The sequence below is a fragment of the Raphanus sativus genome, chromosome 1 (genome assembly GCF_000801105.2).
Source record: "Raphanus sativus cultivar WK10039 chromosome 1, ASM80110v3, whole genome shotgun sequence".
Taxonomy (NCBI): Eukaryota; Viridiplantae; Streptophyta; class Magnoliopsida; order Brassicales; family Brassicaceae; genus Raphanus; species Raphanus sativus.
The window spans coordinates 7,560,403-7,582,329 of record NC_079511.1 but is presented as its reverse complement, the minus strand read 5'-3'; the positions used below and the strand labels follow the sequence as shown (position 1 = coordinate 7,582,329).

Below are 21,927 nucleotides of genomic sequence, written 5' to 3'. Positions count from 1 at the left end.
GAATCTTTCTTTCTTTTGTTAAAAACTCTTTCCTATTTGTAAAATGACTTTCCTGAAAATTTGTTAAGAACTTGTCCCTTAAATTTTTTAGTAATAATAGTCTTTAGACGTAATTCAATTTGTGAACTTAGTCCGCTTAACTATTACACTACTAGCTGGAACTGATGTAAGGTAATATGGCCACTAATGGATTTTGTAAAACATAGCACTCGAAAAATACAAAATTCATGAACAATATGACTTAAAAGGTAGTTTCTCAGTTATTAAATCTCTTTACATACATGTGGTATACCATATGCTAACACAGACATAGACAGATTAAAAGTGTAAAATAGTGGTTTTATTACTCAACTACAGATCACACAAATACATCTGTTTCAATAGTCTGGCCCCATAGTTAACATCATTTTATGAAGACACACAACACAAACATTCTTCATTAGACAAATTACAATATATGATAATTTTATGAAATGGAATCGACAACATAAGTCGGTTATTTAATGTGCCTAATTACCAACGCCGGGGCTTGGGACCGATCCTAGTTGACGATAAATCTCCGGCGAGTTTCCCTGAACCATATGCTGATCGGAATAATCCTCAGGCGGAGAAGTGTGACCCTTGTCGCTTGGACCCGAAGGGGGCACATTGCCCTTCGGTAAAACACTAAGAAACAGTCCCTTGCTTGCGTCGTAAGGCACTACAACCTTTCTAGCTTCACAAGGTTGCGAGACAAAACCTACAATACAAAGCAATAAGAAAATAGTTGAAATGGAGATCCTTGGATGTGCCATTACGTATAACTGTTTTGATAACATAAGAGATTAATTATTGGATGGACAAATAAAAGTTTTGGCTTTATTTTTTGGATTTAGTAGTATGTTTCTGTGTGAATGAATGATAGAGTGGATCTATATATAGAGACAGAAAATGAGTGGATCTAGGTCAATGGTAATTTGGGTTAGGCGCATATGAACTAAGCTGGTGAGTTCGTATATATACAAAGTATAGTGTTCATGATTGCAACTAGTTGATATATGTGTTTTGTGCTCTTGTAACTCCAAGAAGAGCATACCAAGACATTTATTACCTTTAATTTTTCTGATAGTAGTTGCAATCATGAAAGCGTAAGTAGCATTTTGGTATTATGATTCCGCATATAAATTAGCAGTAATATAACAATAGCAAAATTGAGTTTTTATGACACAGAAATGTATATTTCATGGAGAAAACATGCAATTTTTTTCAACATTATAAAACAGAAGAAAAATAAAAATATATCTTATAAAGTTGTATTTTCTTCATATTCATAGTTGAAGAGTTGTTTCTATGGCAGTATTATATGACTGCTTTTTATTGTTTGACATTTGTTTGATTAGAGTATTTTTAATGTAAAACTCCATTTTTATTAAAATTTAAAAGAGTAATTTTATAACGGAATCGAATTTTATTTTAATACTAATCTGTTTTGAAGTGAAAAATAATAAATAAAAAATATAAGTATTATTCAATTTATATAATAAACTCATTTTTACTATATTATAAATTGAAAAAATAGACTAAGGTTAAAATAATTTTTACTCCAAACTCTATTTTTGAGTTAAATATTGTAGAGTAAGTTGGAATTGGAAATGCTCTTATAGGTAAATCTTATGCTTGGGATACAATTATACACTAAAAACATTACTTTGAACATACATGTGGTTGAACAACAACTTCACACGTGATAAATTTTCTCGGTGATGCAAAAAGCTCGTTGAGGATCACATAATCTGTTACCTCTTTCTAATTTTAATGGATAGTGAATCTCTTGGGGTCTGTTGATTTAGCCATAAAATAACTCACTAGTTTCTCCATATCCGCCATGTATTTTGCTCTTTTTTTTTTGGTCAACCCATGCATTTTGCTCTTTACCTCATAAATTCAAGCGATGATAAGACACGGTGAGGCACATCGAAAAGACTTACTCCACAATTATAGTTTTGAAACTCCTGCAAAGTAGAGAGCACAAAAGAAGACAAAGTAGTTAAGTGAATATGTGACAGTTTCATAATCCAAGTTTAGTTTAGTTGGTTAATTAACAAGAGAAAAACTAATAATGACAAGAGATTTTAGACTTGGACACTAGAGATTTATGGAATCATGGATTTGAATTTAATTTACTTTAATTTTAGTTGGATTTTGATAGGATTTAGAGATTTTGTGTAACTTCAAACATTTTTTAATGAACAATCCAGAAACCTAAGTACTTTATTAGTGTATTTTATAATATAAAAATATAATTATAAATGTAAAAAAGGAAGTGTTTCAAAAAAAAATTTAAAAGGGAAAACACGAATAACACCCATGATCCAAATAAGCCTTGATGATCACTTTCATCGCAAATAAAAAATGTTTGGGTTGAGACAAGTCAATAACATCTTCCTCCAACTTGAGAAACGAAAAGATAAACAAAGTATATCACGAAATAGAAATGAAAAGGTGATTTTTAAGAAGCCACAACGAGAGCAATACCGTAAGAACACAAAGCTGGCTCAACTAATCCATGACAACTTCACACCCAGTAGAGCGTCTTGGAATAGATTTGATTTCGTTGATGATGGTACAGAAACTCTGCCTTAGAGTCAGTTTCTTGAGAGCTTCAGCATTCTCTAGGAAGTATTTTGCTAATTTTATCTTACTTGATGTTCCTCTGGATAGTCTCTCTTTATTCCTCATGTCTACACCATCAAGTGTCTTCAGTTGAACAAACTCAAGAGATGATCGGAAACATTGTGGCACTAATGAAAGATCAACCTGCTCCGTCTCCGGAAGAAGTTCAAATTCCTGATAAAAATACAACCAGAGAAGGAGTTTGAGTTAGACTAATAAATCTGAGTGTGGTTTACGTGAGAGCGTGAGTAAATAAGACGCACCAGAACTACAGAGCGTAGATTTGGGCAACTCTCAAGGAGGGCTGGCAACATGTCCCACTTAGTGTCTTGGAAGAAAGCATCCAAGGAAGACAAGTTGGAGAACTGAGGTAGTTGTTCCATTTCAGAGTAATCACGAATAACCTATGCACCGAGGAAACGAAAGAGACACTATGTGATTAAAAAAAATTGTAAAAGCGTAATGCTATAAAATCAACCATGTATACATACATTTAGAGTGTCAGCAGAGATGATCATGTCGTTGACTGTAGATAACCCGGTTAGAAATTTACGGAGCATGGTTATCTTGGAATAATCATCCGGGTCCAGTGGTTCATCATATTCCACGTTAAAGATAACATCAATGTTTACCTTTGCAGACGGACCAATACTGTGTATTATGAAGTTGTCAGATCGGTGATCACTAAGAATCATACACTCAAGTTTTGGAGCATCAACTGCAACAACATGACCGTCACTTTCGTCGTCACGTTCACAATCTATTTTGAATCTCTTTAGTGACTGGGAACGCACACGCACAGCTTCCAGAGAATCATTGGGATCACGAGATATGGTTAACTCCTCGAGAACAGGACAGCTCGATACTAAAGTTTCCATAGTCGAATCACCATCGTATATGACCATAGCTAGATGTATAATCTTGACACAAGGCAAGAATACAGATTCAGGATGTTCCAAAAACACGCGGTAGAGATCTAAGTTGACCAATCTCTCACACGAATAGAGAGACGGAGGCATCTTGACGATCTCGTCATCGTCCACCTCGTTATGAACATCAAGATGACGAACCCTACTTCTAATCGCGACACTGATCCAAGACTTGAAACGAGATGCATCATGCTCTTCCAACTCATAGATCAGCTTGAATCTCTCCAAGTGTTGCTCGTTCTCAGAAGAACACATAAATCTATCCATGAAACTCACAAAGACATCATCATCTGAGAAATCGTTGGAATCTAAGTCCAATGATGGAACATTCAACCAGAGGTTGCTCCATCGTTTTGATAGAACGCTGGTGCAAACCGATTCCTTGGTGGGAAAGTCAGAGAGTATCTTGCATAACAAGGAATCGGGTAGATTGCTTAACCTGTCGAAGTTCTTTTGATTCTCTTTGACGGAGGTTTCACCATCCATGTCTACGGCCTTATGAGTCTGAGATTTAACATATAAATCAGAAAGTCAACGCAAGATCTCAAAAAAAAAGAAAAAAAAAAATCAAACAGAGATGAGCTACTAAAATTACCTTCCAAGAGTAATACAGAAACAACTGTGAGTTCTCCCGCAAAATACCACACAGATTTTTTCGATGGAGAAAAAGAAGAAGAAACTCTCAGTTCGGCAGTCTGAACGGAGATCGTTTGATCTAAAACATTGTCAACGACATTTATCATCGCACTAACCATTGTATTATTGTATTATTTATAATAGGTCGGTGGTAACATGGCATTGATGAGCGTCAAGTGGGTTCAACTGTTAACATCACGACCAGTTCTCCGCTTAATTATAGTCACATACAATACAACTATCCCCGACGGTCACCTTCTTGAGTTATTTCAAATCTAAGTTTACACTGCGTTTGTCTGATTACATCCTTATAGGAATAAGTTCTGTGTTAAGGGAGGTTTACTGAATCATGGATTTGAATTTAATTTTAATTTGGTTGGATTTTTATATGATTTTATATGGGTAAAAAAAAGGGGGAAATCTAAAACAAAAACAACGTATATCACGAAGTAAGAAAAAAAAAAGAAGGTGAAATTGAAGAAAGCACAACGATAGCAATACCGTAAGAACACAAGGCTGTGGCTCATCTAATACATGACAACTTCACACTCCGTGGAGCTTCTCGGAATCGAGTTGACTTCATCGATGATGTTACAGAAACTCCGACTCAGAGCCAGTATCTTGAGAGCTGCACTCTTCTCTATGAAGTATTTTGCTAATTTCATCTTACTTATGTTCCCCTGAGTGGATTCCCTTCCTTTTGTTCGTTTTCAAAGTAAGATGAGCTCAAGCGAACAAGCTCAAGAGATGACTGGAAACATTGTGGCACTGATGAAAGTTCAACCAACTGCGACTCTGGATGACAATTAAAATCCTGATAAAAAAAATTCAAACCGAGGGAGTTTAAGTTGTCACACTAAATCTTAGTGTGGTTTTGTATGAGTAAGTGAGACGCACCAGGACGAGAGTGTGTAGATTTGGGCAACTCTCAAGGAAGGCTAGCAACATCTCCCACGAAGAGACTGTGAAGCAAGCTTGCAAGTAAAACAAGTTGGAGAACTGAGGTAGCTGTTTCATTTCACAGTAATCATAAATGATCTATGCACAGAGGAAGAAAAAAGAAGACATGAGTTCATTGAGAAATGTGATTAAACGAAATTGTACAAGCGTAATGCTATTGAATCAACCATGTATACATACATTTAGAGTGACAGCAGAGATGGTCATGTAGCTGGCTGTTGATAACCCGGTGAGAAATTCACTGAGCATAGTAACCTTGGAAGAATCATCTGGTCCCAGTAGGTGACCATATTCCATCTCGATGAAGCTAACATCAATGTCTACCTCTGCAGAGGGACCAATACTGTGTATTACAAAGCTGTCAGACTGGTAATCACGAATAATCATAAACTCAAGTCTTGGAGCATCAATTGCAACATCATGACCATAACGATAAACATCACGTTCACAATCTATTTTGAAGCTCTTTAGTGACTGTGAACGCACACACACTTCTACCAGAGAATCACTGGGATCAAGAAATATGGTTAGCTCTTCGAGAACAGGACAGCTCGATATTAAAGTCTCCAGATTCGAATCACCATCGTATATGACCTTCTCTAGATGCATAATCTTGACACAAGGCAAGGATACAGATTCAGGATGTTCCAAGTAGACGCAGTAGAGATTTAACTTCACCAATCTCTCACACGAATAGATAGAGTGAGGCATCGTAACTAAACTATCATCGCACTTCTCGTTACGAACATGAAGATGACGAACCCTACGCCTAGTCACTACATCGATCCAAGACTTGAAACAAGATTCATCATGGTCATGAATCCCATATTTCAGCTTGAATCTCTCCAACAGCTGCTCATTCTCAGAACACAGGAACCTATCCATGAAACTCCCAAAGACGTCATCATCTCTGAATTTTTTGGAATTTAAGTCGAGTGCTGGAACATTTAACCAGAGGTTTCTCCAACGTTTTGATAAAAAGCTGGTGCAAACCGATTCCTTGGTGGGAAAGTCAGAGAGTATCTTGCATAACAAGGAATCGGGTAGATTGCTTAACCTGTCGAAGTTCTTTTGATTCTCTTTGACAAAGGTTTCACCATCCATGTCTACGGCCTTAGGAGTCTTGAGATTTAACATAGGAGATTGGAAAATTAGCCGAATGTCAACGTAAGATCTCAAAAAAAAAAAGAAAAAAAATCAAACAGAGATGAGCTACTAAAATTACCTTCCAAGAGTAAGTTCTCCGGCAAAATATCACACAGATTTTTCTCGATGGAGAAAAAAAAGAAGAAACTCTCGTTTGATCTAAAACATTGTCAACGGCATTTTCATCGCACTAACCATTGTATTTTTGTATTATTTATAATATAATAGGTCGCTAACATGGCATTGATGAGCGTCAAGGGTTCAACTGTCAACATTACGAGATCAACGGACCAGTTCTCCGCTTAATTATTGTCACATACAATACAACTATTCCCCATGGTCACCTTCTTGAGTTATTTCAAATCTAAGTTTACACTGCGTTTGTCTGATTACATCCTTATAGGAATAAGTTCTGTATTAAGGGAGGTTTACTGAATCATGGATTTGAATTTAATTCTAAATTTGGTTGGATTTTTATATGATTTACATGGGTAAAAAAAAGTGGAAATCTAAATCAAAGATTTGGAGATATTTTTTAAGAACTACATATTTTGTATTACAAAGTACACAAATATAACCATTATCATAAATGAAAACAAAAAAGATGATTGCATAGGTTTATCAAAGATGACCTTGTAACCTGGTTTTTTTTTTGCATAGGTTTATCAAAGATGACCTGCTTGTAACCTGGTTCAACTAATTAATAGTCCAAGATGACAACTTCAACCCCCGTAGAGCTTCCTGGAATCGATATGATTTCCTTGATGGCGTTACAAAAACTCAAACTTACAGTCAGTTTCTTGAGAGCTTCACAGTTCTCTAGGAAGTACTTTGCTAATTTCATTTCACTTGATGTTCCCGTGAGTGGTCTGCCTTCGTCATGTACGCTGCCAGCGCAAGCTGTCGTCAAGTGAACAAACTCAAGAGATGACTGGAAACATTGTGGCACTAATGAAAGAGCAAACTCATCAATCTCTGGAAGCCAAATAAAATCCTGATACAAAGAGTTTTGAGTTGTTATAAATATCAGCGTATGATGAGAGCATTGAGTAAGTGAGACGCACCAGGACGACATAGTGTAGATTTGGGCAACTTTCAAGTAAGTCTGCCAACATCTCCCACGAAGTGTACTGGAAGCAAGCATCCAAGAAACACAAGTTGGAGAATTCAGGTAGCTGTTTCATCTCACAGTAATAATGAATAATCTGTGCAACGAGGGATGAGATAAATAATACATGAGTTCACTTGTGATAATCAGATTGTAATAAGCGTAATGCTATTGAATGAACCATGCATATACTTACATTTAGAGTGTCAAAAGAGATGGTCATTTGGCTGACGGTAGATAACCCGGTGAGAAATTCACCGAGCATAGTTATCTTGGAATAATCATTTGGCTCCAGTAGTGCACCTTGTTCCCTATTAAAGAGAACATTAATCTCTACCTTCGCATAGGGACCAATACTGTGTATTATGAAGCTTTCAGACAGGTGATCAGTAAGACTCATACACTCAAGTTCTGGAGCATCAATCTCAAGAACAAAATTATCACTATATTCATTGCCATACCAACCCTCAGTGAATAAACAGAAGCTCTTTAGTGACTGGGAACGCACACACATAGCTTTCAGATTATCATTAGCATAACGGAATATTGTTAACTCTTCGAGAACAGGACAGGACAGCGTGATATTAAAGTCTCCAGAGTGAAGTCACCATTGTACTTGAGCATCCCTAGATGAATAATCTTGACACAAGGCAATGATACAGAAGATTCATGATGATCCAAGAACACGCCGTACAGCTTTAACTTCACCAATCTCTCGCATGAATAGAGAGATGGAGGCATCTTAACTAACGTATCTTCTTCGTCCACCCGAACACTGAGATGAAGAATCCTAGGCCCAGTCACAGCATCAATCCAAGACTTGAAACGAGATTCATCATGGTCATGAACCCAATATTTCAGCTTGAGCCTCTCCAAGTGTGGCTTATTTTCAGAACCCAAGAACCTATCCATGAAACTCACAAAGACATCATCAGACGAGAATTCTCTGGAATTTACGTTCAGTGCTGGAACATTTAACCAGAGATTTCTCCAACGTTTTGATAAAACGCTGGTGCATACTGATTCCTTGGTGGGGAAGTCAGAGAGTATCTTGCATAGTAAGGAATCAGGTAGATTGCTTAACCTATCGAAGTTCCGTCGATTCTCTTTGTCAGAGGTTTCACCATCCATTTCTAATGCGCAAGTCTGAGAATTAACATCAACAACTGGAGATCGCAAAGTCAGCAAAAAGTCAACGCAAGATCTCCATGAACAAAAATAAAATCAAAACAGAGATGAGTTACTGAAATTACGTTCTCTGAGTAAGACAGAAACCACCGGCAAAACACCACACTGACTGGTTTTCTCGGTGAGGAAGAAGAAGAGGAAGAAACTCTCGGTTCGGTCTGCACGGCGATAGATTTATTTAAAATAATGTCAACGGCATAATCATCGCACTAACCATTGTTTAATACAGCGAGATAATACGTCGCTGACATGGCATTGAGCGTCAAGGGTTAAACATGAATAAACACCCAATGATCCAAATAAGCCAAAGTTACATCACACGAAGTAAGAAAGAAAAAGGTGAATTTTAACAAAGCACAACAAGGGCAATAACCGTAAGAAGAACACAAAGCTGGCTGGACTAATCCATTAGGACCATTACAAAGTGTCGCACTAGTGTTCAGTCTTCAGTGAACACATATACCCACAGTAAATGGGCTTAACATACTAACAAAACAAATAACGTAAAAGGCCTTAGTCACTTAGCCCATCTTGTGAAGAATAGAATTTCATCCCTCAGGAATCAAAACTCGGCTTCATGGTCTCCTCTTCGTCCACGGAAGGTAATCACTCAAACCTTACGGATGGGTCACTCTTTGGTCTGGACGTTTTCTATATAAATGTTGAATAGGATATTAGTATCAAAAACACTAGAATGTGCTTTTGTACAATTTGGCCTTCTCGGTACCCTTAATATAATGCAAAAAAACAAACTCTCAGTTCACCGGTCAAATAGTCTGCACGCAGATGGTTTAATTTTAAACACGGACACAAATTGTAGAATTATTTATTTCCTGCAGTAGATCAATGCATATAAAACTGAACTGGATTTATCAGAGACGGCCTCATAAGCTGCATCAACTACTCCATGTAAACTTCACACCCCGTAGAGCTTATTGGAATCGATTTGATTTCTTCGACGGTGTTACAGAAACTCCAACTCAGAGTCAGTTTCTCGAGAGCTGCAGCATTCTCTAGGAAGTATTTTACTAATTCTAACTTACTTGAGGTTCCTGTGAGTGGTCTCCCTTCCTTTTGCATGTTTACAACGTAAGGTGCCTTCAGGTGAACAAACTTAAGAGATGATTTGAAACATTGTGGCACTAGGGAAAGATCAAACTGCTCTGTGTCTGGAAGACAATCAAATTCCTGAAAATTTTATAACCCGAGAGAAGTTTGAGTTTTGACTTTTGAGTTATCATAAATATCTATGTGGTTTACATGAGAGCATGAGTAAATGAGACTCACCAGGATGACAGATTGTAGATTTGGGCAACTCTTGAGTAAGGTTGGCACCATTTCCCATGCAGGTTCTCGGAAGTAAACATGCAAGAAAGACACGTTGGAGAACTGAGGCAGCTGCTCTATTTCACAGTAATCATGAATAACCTGTTTAGCAAGGGATAAAAGAAAACATGAGTTGAGATGTGATAACAACTGTACAAGCGTAATGCAATTGAGTCAACCAAGTATACATACCTCTAGAGTCTCGGCAGAGAGGATCATGTCGCTAACGGTAGACAACCCGGTAAAAAATTTACGGATCATAGTAATCTTGGAAAAATTATCTGGCTCCAGTGGCTCATTATATTGCGAATCAAAGATAACATCAATGTTCACCTTTGCAGATGGACCAATACTGTGTATTATGAAGTTGTCAGACTGGTGATCACTAAGTGTCATACACTCAAGTCTTGGAGCATCAATTTCAACAAGAAAATGTTCAGTAGTAAAACAATGCGAATACTGTATTTTGAAGCTCTTTAGGGACTGGGAACGCACACACACAACATTCAGATAATTGTCATCACGAACTATATGGTTAACTCCTCAAGAACAGGACAGCTCGATATTAAAGTCTCTAGAGTGGAGTCATCATCGAACTGGACCATCTTTAGATGCATAATCTTGACACAAGGCAAGGTTATGGTATCAGGGTGATCCAAGAACACGGAGTTGAGATTCAAGTTGACCAAACTCTCACACGAATAGATAGACGGAGGCATCTCAGCTAACGGATCACCGCCCACCCCACTACGGCTAATGTCACTACGGAGATTAAGATGGTGAATCCCACGCCTAATAACTGCATCGATCCAAGAATTGAAACGAGATGCATCATGCTCAGACTCACCAACCCGATAGAACAACTTGAATCTCTCCAAGTGTTGCTCATTCTCAGAACCCAAGAACCTATCCATGAAACTCTTAAAGACATCCATAGTCGAATCATCATCGTACCTGACCTTCTTTAGACGCATAATCTTGACACAAGGCAAGGATACAGATCCAGGATGTTTCAAGTAGACGCAGTAGAGATTTAATTTCACCAATCTCTCACACGAATAGAGAGATGGAGGCATCGTAACTAAACTATCATCCCACTTCTCGTTACCGAACATGAAGATGAAGAACCCTACGCCTAGTCACTGCATCGATCCAAGACTTGAAACGAGATTCATCATGGTCAAGAATCCCATATTTCAGCTTGAATCTCTCCAAGTGTTGCTCATTTTCAGAACACAGAAACCTATCCATGATACTCACAAACACGTCATCATCATCTGAAAAGTAGTTGGAATCTAAGTCCAAAGATGGAACATTTAACCAGAGATTCCTCCATCGTTTTGATAGAATGCTGGTGCTAACCGATTCCTTGGTGGAAAAGACAGAGAGTATCTTGCATAGCAACGAATCAGTCAGATTGCTTAACCAATCGAGGTTCCTTTGATTCGCGCCCCCCATGAAAACTGGAGATTGCAAAGTTGGCCGAAGTTCAAAAAGGGAAACAAACAGAATGGAGTTACTGAAATGACCTTCCACGTGGCGCGTGAGGAAGAATAAGATGAAACCAGCTCTCAGTCCGCGCTTTCTCTCCACTTTAACTTGGCAATCCGCTATCTACGAGAAATCTCTGGGCTGAAAGAAGCTTGATAGGCTTAGGCCTGGGCGTTTTTACCCGAACCCGAAGTACCTACCTAAATCCGGACCGAAAAAATTGAAACCGAATCCGAACTGTTATACAAAAATATCCGAACGGGACTTATGAGCTTAGTACTTTGGTGTTTGGTTATAACCCGAACCGATCCGAAATCCGAACTAGGATCCGAAGATATCCGAAATTAGTTAAATATGTTAATGTTTTGATATATTTTAAGGTGATATAGATATTTTTGACTATTCAAAATATTTTTGTAATTTGTTTTATTTGTTATTTTGAATTATTTTTAGCTAATTTAATTAGTTTAACTAATATTTAAATAGATTTGTAAACAATTTATATATTTTGAAACAAAAATTTGTCACTTTTCGAGGTTTAAAAAATATATTTTTGAACGATTTTAAATATTGGTTACATCCGATCCGAACCGAATCCGGAAGGAACCGAACCAAATCCGATCCGATAATTAGTAAATACCGAATGGTACTTCTAAACATAAACCCGAAAATCCGAAAATCCGAATCACCCGCACCGATACCGAATGGGCCACCGAACGCCCAGGCCTAGATAGGCTTGTGGATCGGTGACAGAAAGGAGACGAGAATACAGAAGAGTAAGGGGAGAAAGTAGAAGAAGATATTTTGTTGAATTGATCTTTTTGCTACAGTAAATGGGCTCAGCGTACGAACAAAACAGATAACACAAAAGGCCTTCTTAGTCAATAGGAAAAAAGTTTCCTACCCAACGTTTACATTAATATGTTGGAAACCATCCAATGTATTAAAATTTGTCAATAACTACACGAAGTTTATGTTAATACATGTCATATATACAAAGTTTATATTAACTAGGTGTTTTTCCCGCACATGCAGGAATAATATTTTTACGAATAATTATTAGCTTATGTATTACTAATTCAAAAATTAGTATCAAAATAATTATTTATGTTTTAACAAAAGTTTTAATTCAAACACAATATATATATATATATATATATATATATATGATAAAATCATCAAAATATATATGTTTATTATTATGATAAACCTTTAAAAGCACTTGTATATTAGAAATATTTTAGAAAATATTTTATAATTTTTTACTGATTAATATTTAATTATAAATTGTTCTATGTTAATGTTTTATAATAGAAATATTATTTTCATATAACAACAATATATAAGAATCTTCTTAATTTTTTTCAAAAAAAAAAAATTATAATTTTGATGATCTTATCATATTAGTTTATAATCAGTTAGCTAATATAATTTATAATCTAATATTTATTAACATACAATTATTTTTAATTATAAAATAAAAATACCTAAAATCAAAGAAAAAATGACACATAAACAAATGATTGATTAATTGTTTTATGTCTTAATATTTTATAATACAAAATTGTATTTTCTAGATAATAACAAAATATCTATATGAGAATTATCTTATTGTTTCTGAAAAATATTTTTTTGATAATTTATCACAATAGTTTATAATCAATTAGGTAATATAAAATATAATCTAATATTAATAATATAGAATTCGTTTATAAGTATATGATAATTATCTTATTTTTCTAAAAAAAAATTTTGATAATTTATCACATTAATTTATAATCAATTAGGTAATATAAAATATAATCTAATATTATTAATATAAAATTAGTTTTAATTATATAATAAGTCAATTTTTTTTTGATAATTTATCACATTAATTTATAATCAATTAGGTAATATAAAATATAATCTAATATTATTAATATAAAATTAGTTTTAATTATATAATAAGTCAATTACCTAAAATCATTGAGAACATGACACATAAGCAAAATCATTTCATAAATAATATTTGTTTTATGTCTTAATATTTTATAATAAAAATTCTATTTTCCAGATAATAACAAAATATCTATATGAGAATTATCTTATTTTCTAAAATTGTTTTTGATAATTTATCATACTAATTTATAACCAATTAGGTAAGATAAATAAAATCTAATATTATTAATATAAAATTTCGTTTATAAGTATATAAGAATTATCTTATTTTTCTAAAAAACAATTATATGATTTATCACATTAATTTATGACCAATCAGGGAATATAAAATATAATCTAATATTGTTAATATAAAATTCGTTTTAATTATACAATAACTCAAATAACTCTTATTTTCTAAAAAAATATTTTTTGATAATTTATCATACTAATTTATAACCAATTAGGTAAGATAAATAAAATCTAATATTATTAATATAAAATTTCGTTTATAAGTATATAAGAATTAACTTATTTTTCTAAAAAAAAATTATTTGATTTATCACATTAATTTATGACCAATCAGGTAATATAAAATATAATCTAATATTGTTAATTGTTAATATAAAATTCGTTTTAATTATATAATAACTCAAATAACTAAAATTATGGAGAACATGACACATAAGCAAAATCACTTCATAAATAATATTATAGATATGTTGCCAACATCACAGTCGGATTTAATTGATTTAAATTTAAGTTATGGGGTCAATCCATAATTTATTAAGTTTAATAAATTTAATATTTGTTACAAAAAACTGATTTATTAAAATTAATAAACCTAATTAATTTTATTAATGAATTTAATAAACTTAAGGAATTCCTAAAATTAATGATTTATTAAAATTAATAAATTAATTAAAATTAATAATTTACTAAACTTAACAAATTTAATAAATTTATAAATCCTACTAAAATTATTAAATTTATTACACCTATTAATAAAATTAATAAACTTTACAATTTACAAAAATTGAATATATGAATTTAATTATTAAAACGATTAAACTTATTAAACATATTAATAAAATTATTAAACTTATTACACCTATTAATAAGATTAATAAACTTTATAATTTACAAAAATTAAATATATGAATTTAATTATTAAAATGATTAAACTTATTAAACATATTAATAAAATTATTAAACTTATTACACCTATTAATAAAATTAATAAACTTTATAATCTACGAAAATTAAATATATGAATTTAATTATTAAAATGATTAAACTTATTAAACCTATAATAAAATCATTAAACTTAAATAAATTAATAAAATTAATAAGTTATTAAATTAAATAAATTTAATAAACATAATAATTTAAAAAAATTAATAAAATTAATAAAATTAATAATTTATAAAAATTAATAAAATTAATCTTAATAAACTTAATTATTTATTAAAATTAATAAAATTATTAAACTTATTAAACTTAATAAATTTATTAAACTTAATAAATTAAAAAACTTAATAATTTATTTAACATGATAAATTAAAATTATTAAACTTATTAAACTTAATAAATTTATTAAACTTTATAAATTAATAAACTTAATAATTTATTAAACATGATAAATTAATTAAACTTCATAAATTTATTAAAATTAATAAATTTGGAAACATAATAAACTTGATGATATTAATAAAAAATTTAAAACTATAAACTTAATAACTTATCAAAACACATAAATTTATTGGTTTTATTAATTTTAAGTTTAATAAGTGTAATAAGTTTAATAAGTTTAACAAATTAATAAAATTTATAAAATTATTAAATTATTAATTTTAATTAATTTATTAAATTCAATAAATCATTAAGTTTATTAAGTTTATTAAATTCATTAATAAAATCAATTAGGTTTATTAATCTTAATAAATCATTTTTTGAAAAATCATTAAATTTATTAAGTTTGATAAATTACGGATTGACCCCATTAACTTAAATTTAAATCAATTAAACCCGACTGTGATGTTGGCAACATATTAACATAAACTTCGTATATGTGGCATGTATTAATATAAACTTCGTGTAGTTATTGACATATTTTAATACATCGGATGGTTTTCACCATATTAGTGTAAACATTGTGTAGCTAGAAAACTTTTTTCCTCTTAGTCAATTAGCCCATCTTAATATTTGGTTATAGGCCTCTGCAAAATTTATCAGGAACTAAAGAATCTTACTATACCGAACCAAAAATAACTGGAATCAAAATCGAGTTGAAATTTATAAATAACCAAATTTTTTTTAGAAAAATAACCAAAAAATATAATAATTCTAAAAATAAAAATCAAAACTAAATCGAGAACCGAATGAAAATACAAATCTTTTAATGCAAATTATAGACCTAAATATATTAATGATATAATAATCAAATATTCTAAAAGTATTATCTACAAATTAAATTATTGGAAAGCTTGAGTTACACGATATTATATGAATTACCGATATTTTATCCGAAATATCTCAGTTACCCAATAGATAAAAACTTTGAATTATCTGACATTTTAATTACATTATCCAAAATTATCCAAAAAATAGAACGTAACTTTTAAACTGAATCGGGTCCAGCTTTTTAAATATCAGTCTGTTCCCAAGTTTGCTAACTGGACTAAACATTTTCTAAATCTCTAAAACCAAAAACCTAAATACCCTAACCAAAACCAAACCGAAAACCAAATACCAATGCTATGCTAGGTTTTTCACTTTTAAAAATCGCACAAAAACCCTTGATGGGATTGTTGTTCCTTGTTCAATACTCTTTACTAATGACAGATATTTTGAAAATGTGTGAATTTAGTATTTTACCCAGAACTGGAAAAGTAAAAGTTCAGACTCAAATAAAATAATAAGTAAAGAGCATTGAACAAGGAACAACAATCATAAGCTTGCATCAACTAATCCATGACAATTTCACACCCCGTAGAGCTTCTTGGAATAGATTTGATTTCACTAACGATGTTACAGAAACTCCGACTCAGAGTCAGTCTCTTGAGAGCTGCACCATTCTCTAGAAAGTATTTTGCTAATTTCATTTTACTGGAGGTTCCTGTGAGTGGTCTCCCTTCCTTTTGCATGCTTACAACGTAAGGTGTCTTCAGGTGAACAAACTCAAGAGATGATTTGAAACATTGTGGCACTGATGAAAGATCAACCTGCTCATTATCTGGAAGATAAGTGAATTCCTGATACAATATAACCCGAGAGGAGTTTTGAGTTAACATAGATTTCAGTGTGGTTTACATGAAAGCATGAGAGTAAATGAGACACACCAGGACGAGAGAGTGTAGATTTGGGCAACTCTCAAGGAAGGTTGGCAACATTTCCCACGCAGTGTTTTGGAAGCAAGCATGCAAGCAAGACAAGTTGGAGAACTGAGGTAGCTTTTCCAATTCACAGTAATCATGAATGACCTGTGTAGCGAGGGATATAAGAAACCATGAGTTCACTGAGAAATGTGATTAAACGAAATTGTACAATAGTGTAGTGCTACTGAATCAACATACATCTAGAGTGTCAGCAGAGATGATCATGTCCCTGACGGTAGATAACCCGGTGAGAAATTTACGTATCATAGCTACTTTGGAAGAGTCATCTGGTTCCAGTGACTCACCATATTCCACATTAAAGAGAACATTAATGTCTACCTTTGCAGAGGGACCAATACTGTTTATGATGAAGTTCTCAGATCGATGATCACTGAGAGTCATACGCTCAAGCCTTGGAGCAGCAATTACAACAGCATGACCTTCACTTTCGTAACGCTCACACTCTATTTTGAAGCTCTTCAGTGACTGGGAACGCACACGCACAGCCATCAGAGAATCATTGGGGTCACGGTATATGGTCAACTCCTCGAGAACAGGACAGCTCGATATCAAAGTCTCCAGAGTCGAATCACCATCGTAGAAGACCATCTCTAGTTGCATAATCTTGACACAAGGCAAGGATACAGATTCAGGATGAACCAAGAACACGCAGTAGAGATTTAAGCTCGCCAATCTCTCACAGGAATAGAGAGACGGAGGCATCTTAACGAACTCATCATCGTCCACCTCATTGTGAACATCAAGATGACGAACCTTACGCCTAATCGCAGCACTGATCCAAGACTCGAAACGAGATGAATCATGCTCGTCCAACTCATAGATCAGCTTGAATCTCTCCAAGTGTTGCTCGTTCGCAAAAGAACACAGAAACCTATCCATGAAACTCACAAAAACATCATCATCTGAGAAATTGTTGGAATCTAAGTTCAAAGATGGAACATTCAACCAGAGATTCCTCCATCGTTTTGATAAGACGCTGGTGCGAACCGATTCCTTGGTGGTAAGGTCAGAGAGTATCTTGCATAGCAAGGAATCAGGTAGATTGCTTAAACTGTCGAAGATCATTTTACTCGAGCTTTCACCATCCATGCCTACTGCCTTTAAGCCCTGAACTTCAGAGGAATGAAGTCTCAGATTTCACATATATATCAGAAAAATTACTCGCAAATCTATTTATTACCTCGAGATCGCAAAGTTAAGAGAAAGTCAACTCAGTATCTTCACGAGAAAAGTCAAACTTGAATGGATATAGTGAGATTACCTTCTGAGCAGGGAGGTGAGGAAGTATACGACGAAACCCACCGTAACCTTCTCCGACAAAATAGATTTCTCGGTGGGGAAGAAGCAAAGATGAAGAAGAAGAACTCTCAGTTCGCTTGATTTAAAACACGGACACTAATTGATAAGCCTCATTTTTTTTTTTTTTTGTCATCTGGAATTTTATAAAAAGATCAAGTCCAAAAGGACAAGTCCAACACAAACAACAAACCGAAAGGCAAACAAAGCCCAAAATAAAACATCCATTAGACTAAACCAAACCTTTAAGCCCACACAATAATCAAAGAGGAAGAAATCCTCTTCTCCCACCACGAAACTTCTGTAACGCCAGGCCTGAGATTACTCCGGATTCACAGAGCAAGTCGAACCACCACCACCAGCTAAGCCAAACTGGAGAAGAAAGATTGAATCCAAAGCTCTAATCTTCCAACACGCAAGAGTAGACATAAGACAGCGCGAACCGGAGATCAACTAAAACAGAATGGAACCGGCCGTCGAAGATGGCGTAAGGGAATCGCCTCTTCCCGGAGAGGCAAGCTGGCGAAGATGGTGTTATGTGAACCACCTCTTCTCAGAGACAACAGCCCCAACCATGGGGAGACATAAACCAGAGCCTTTCGATTAGCCAAACCAAGTAAGAGATGAATAGTACAGACTAAGACACCGACCACAAACAACTCAAACAAAAAAAAATTGACCAGATCTGATGGAAGAATTAACAACCCACATCAGAGACGGCATCAACCAGCACCGTACACCAGAAAAAATTACAGGTCTGGCCAAATCAATCAAGCGAGCCACCGCATCGACGAAGAAATCAAACGACACCACATCTTACAAGCTAACGAAGATCTCCTCAAACACTTAAAGAACGATAAGCCTCATTTATTACCACCTTTTTTTTTGTGCACCATTTATTACAACCTTTGTTTAAAACTTACAGTGATTATTTATAATACGAGCCCAGGTGGCATAACAGATCAACGGACCAGATCTCAGCTTATAATGACAGACTATGTATGGCCGGCCCTACTGTGTCACGTTAACCGATCAAATTACAAACCGATCAATGTAGAGTTTCTTAATTGTAACTAGTTGTTTTATTTTTTTATAAATTAATATTATTTTGAATAAATGATAGTATATAATTAAAAATTTATCTGTATTAAATAATTGTTTAATATGATTTTAAAAACAACATTTTTGTGTGCCAATGGAATATATCAAAAAAATTCATATGTAAATTAGATTAGTTCTCAATTCAAGGGAAAATCATGATCTTAGAAACAATTGAGTAATATAGGTTATGTTCTGATTGATTGTGTCTGTAACTTCATACTTATTTTTTATATGTTCGAACTAGTCTGCACGGGGATGGCTTGATTTAAAACACGGACCGTCATTGTATAATTTATATCAAGAAAGAGTATTCGCAGCATTTATTATCGCATTCAAAATTCTTTGTCTAATACAGTGATTATTTATATTAAGGCATTGAAAGACTGTTAAAATCACCCACGCGCATAATCAGGTGGAGAAGTCAGAGTATCTTACATAACAAATTAACAATGAATCAGGTGGATTGTTTAACCTACCGAAGTTCCTTTGACTCTTTTAACTGAGGTTCCACCACACATGTGTAATGCCTAAAGTCTTAGATTTAACATGTAAAGTGTAAACCAGAGATAGCAAAGTTAGCAGAAAGTCAAGGCAAGATCTCCATGAACAAAAAACAGAGATGAGCTACTGAAATTACCTTCTGAGTAAGACAGAAACCCCCCTAAGTTCTCCTGCAAAATACCACACAGAAACTCCCAGTTCGGTTTGCACGGAGATCGTTTGATCTTACCATTGTTTAATACAGTGATTATTTATAATACATTGCTAACCAGCATTGAGCATTTGAACGTCAAGGGTTAAACATGAATAACACCCCCATTACCCGAATAAGCCTTAATCGTCACTTTCATCGTGAATAAAAATGTTTGTGTTACATCACGAAGTAAGAAAGCAAAAGGTGAGTCCTAGTTTTAACAAAGCACAATGAGGGCAATACCGTCAGAACACAAAGCTGGCTCGACTAATCCACTAGGACCATTACAACTTCACACCCCGTAGAGCGTCTTGGAATCAATTTGACTTGGTTGATGATGGTACAGAAACTCCGACTCAGAGTCAGTTTCTTGAGAGCTGCACCATTCTCTAGGATGTATTTTGCTAATTTCATCTTACGGGTTGTTCCCGTGACTGGTGTCCCTTCCTTTTGTATGTTTACACCGTAAGGTGTCTTCAGGTGAACAAACTCAACAGATGATTGGAGACACTGTGGTGCTGATGAAAGGTCAACCTGCTCATTATCTGGAAAATAGGTGAATTCCTGATACAATATAACCCGAGAGGAGTTTTAGTTAACATAGATTTCAGTGTGGTTTACATGAGAGCATGAGTAAATGAGACGCACCAGGACGACAGAGTTTAGATTTGGGCAACTCTCAAGTAAGACTGGTAACATCTTCCACTTAGTGGCATGGAAGCAAGCATGCAAGTAATACAAGTTGGAGAATTTAGGTAGCTGTTCCATTTCACAGTAACCATGAATAACCTGCACAGCGAGGAAAGAAGACAGTAGTTCACTGAGAAATGTGATTAAACGAAATTGAACAGGTGTAAATGATATTGAATAAACCATGTATACATACATACACTTAGAGTGTTAGCAGAGATGATCATGCTGCTGACTGTAGATAATCCAGTGAGAAATTTACGGAGCATAGTAATCTTGGAAGAATCATCTGGCTCCAGTGGCTCACCATATCCCACATTAAAGAGAACATCGATGTTTACCTTTGCATAGGGACCAATACTGTGTATTATGAAGCAGACACCTGATCAGTGAGAGTCATACACTCAAGTTCTGGAGTGTCAATTGCAACAACACAACAGTCCCTTCCGCCATGTATAGACAATATCTTGAAACTCTTTAGTGACTGGGAACGCACACACACAGCTTTCAGAGAATCAATACAACGGAGTATGGTTAAATCCTCGAGAACAGGACAGCTCGATATTAAAGTCTCCAGAGTCGAATCACCACCGTCGTATCTGACCATATCTAGATTCATAATCTTGACACAAGGCAGAGATACAGATTCAGGATGATACAAGAGCACGAACCAGAGATTTAAGTTCACCAAACTCTGACATGAATAGAGAGATAGAGGCATCTTGACTAAGATACCATCCTTCGCATCACTACTAACATAAAGATGTCGAACCCTACGCCTAATAACGGCATCCATCCAAGACTTGAAACGAGATTCATCATGCTTGCAAACATCATAGATCAGCTCGAATCTCTCCAAGTGTTGCTCATTATCAGAACACAGAAACCTATCCATGAAACTCACAAAGACGTCATCATCTGAAAAGTCGTTGGAATCTAAGTCCAGTGCTGCAACATTCAACCAGACATTTGTCCATCGTTTCGATAGAACGCTGGTGCAGACCCATTCCTTGGTGGGGAAGTCAGAGAGTATCTTGCATAGCAACGAATCAGGCAGATTGCTTAACCTATCCAGGTTCCTTTGATTCTCGCCCCTCATGTCTAATGCCCTAAGTCTGAGATTTAACATGAAAAATGGAGTCTGGAGTTGGCAGAATTTCAAAAGGGAAACAAACAAACAGAAAGGGAGTTATTGAAATGGACCTTCTACGTGTTTGACTGAGGAAGAATAAGTCGAAACCACCGTAAGAACTCTCAGTTGCGCTTTCTCTCCACTTTTAACTTGGCAATCGGCTATCTATAAGAAATCTGGTTAGAAAGAAACTCGACAGGCTTGTGGATCGATGACAGAAAGGAGACGAGGGTAAGATGATTTTTTTGTTTAATTGATCC

General features: G+C 34.4%; 3 protein-coding genes and 4 pseudogenes across 4 annotated transcripts; all 7 read right to left on the bottom strand.

Annotated features, from left to right (window-relative positions):
* Window positions 1-325: 325 nt before the first annotated feature.
* LOC108857847 (precursor of CEP13) lies at window positions 326-895 on the bottom strand. The gene has a single exon (XM_018631872.2). It carries the CDS (start codon window positions 816-818, stop codon window positions 510-512), a length of 309 nt encoding a protein of 102 aa, XP_018487374.1. The 5' UTR covers window positions 819-895; the 3' UTR covers window positions 326-509.
* Window positions 896-2,347: 1,452 nt separating this feature from the next.
* LOC108853645 (F-box/FBD/LRR-repeat protein At1g16930-like) lies at window positions 2,348-4,303 on the bottom strand. Its single transcript, XM_018627057.2, has 4 exons — window positions 4,177-4,303; window positions 3,144-4,085; window positions 2,916-3,056; window positions 2,348-2,826 (listed from the first exon to the last, which is right to left on the bottom strand). The coding sequence occupies exons 2-4, from the start codon at window positions 4,065-4,067 to the stop codon at window positions 2,539-2,541; spliced, it is 1,353 nt and encodes a 450-aa protein (XP_018482559.1). The 5' UTR covers window positions 4,068-4,085; window positions 4,177-4,303; the 3' UTR covers window positions 2,348-2,538.
* A 388-nt stretch (window positions 4,304-4,691) lies between these two features.
* On the bottom strand, window positions 4,692-6,286 carry LOC108844221 (F-box/FBD/LRR-repeat protein At1g16930-like; annotated as a pseudogene).
* A 588-nt stretch (window positions 6,287-6,874) lies between these two features.
* On the bottom strand, window positions 6,875-8,577 carry LOC108857447 (F-box/FBD/LRR-repeat protein At1g16930-like; annotated as a pseudogene).
* A 742-nt stretch (window positions 8,578-9,319) lies between these two features.
* On the bottom strand, window positions 9,320-11,593 carry LOC108861260 (F-box/FBD/LRR-repeat protein At1g16930-like; annotated as a pseudogene).
* Window positions 11,594-16,240: 4,647 nt separating this feature from the next.
* On the bottom strand, window positions 16,241-18,862 carry LOC108840531 (F-box/FBD/LRR-repeat protein At1g16930). 2 transcript variants are annotated; one of them, XM_018613368.2, is made up of 4 exons: window positions 18,016-18,862; window positions 16,932-17,866; window positions 16,698-16,838; window positions 16,241-16,610 (listed from the first exon to the last, which is right to left on the bottom strand). In XM_018613368.2, exons 2-4 carry the CDS (start codon window positions 17,841-17,843, stop codon window positions 16,323-16,325), a joined length of 1,341 nt encoding a protein of 446 aa, XP_018468870.1. In that variant the 5' UTR covers window positions 17,844-17,866; window positions 18,016-18,862; the 3' UTR covers window positions 16,241-16,322. The 2 variants fall into 2 exon arrangements, with proteins under 2 accessions (XP_018468870.1, XP_018468864.1); XM_018613362.2 differs by having other exon boundaries at window positions 16,932-17,861.
* Window positions 18,863-19,970: 1,108 nt separating this feature from the next.
* LOC108805353 (F-box/FBD/LRR-repeat protein At1g16930-like) lies at window positions 19,971-21,927 on the bottom strand (annotated as a pseudogene).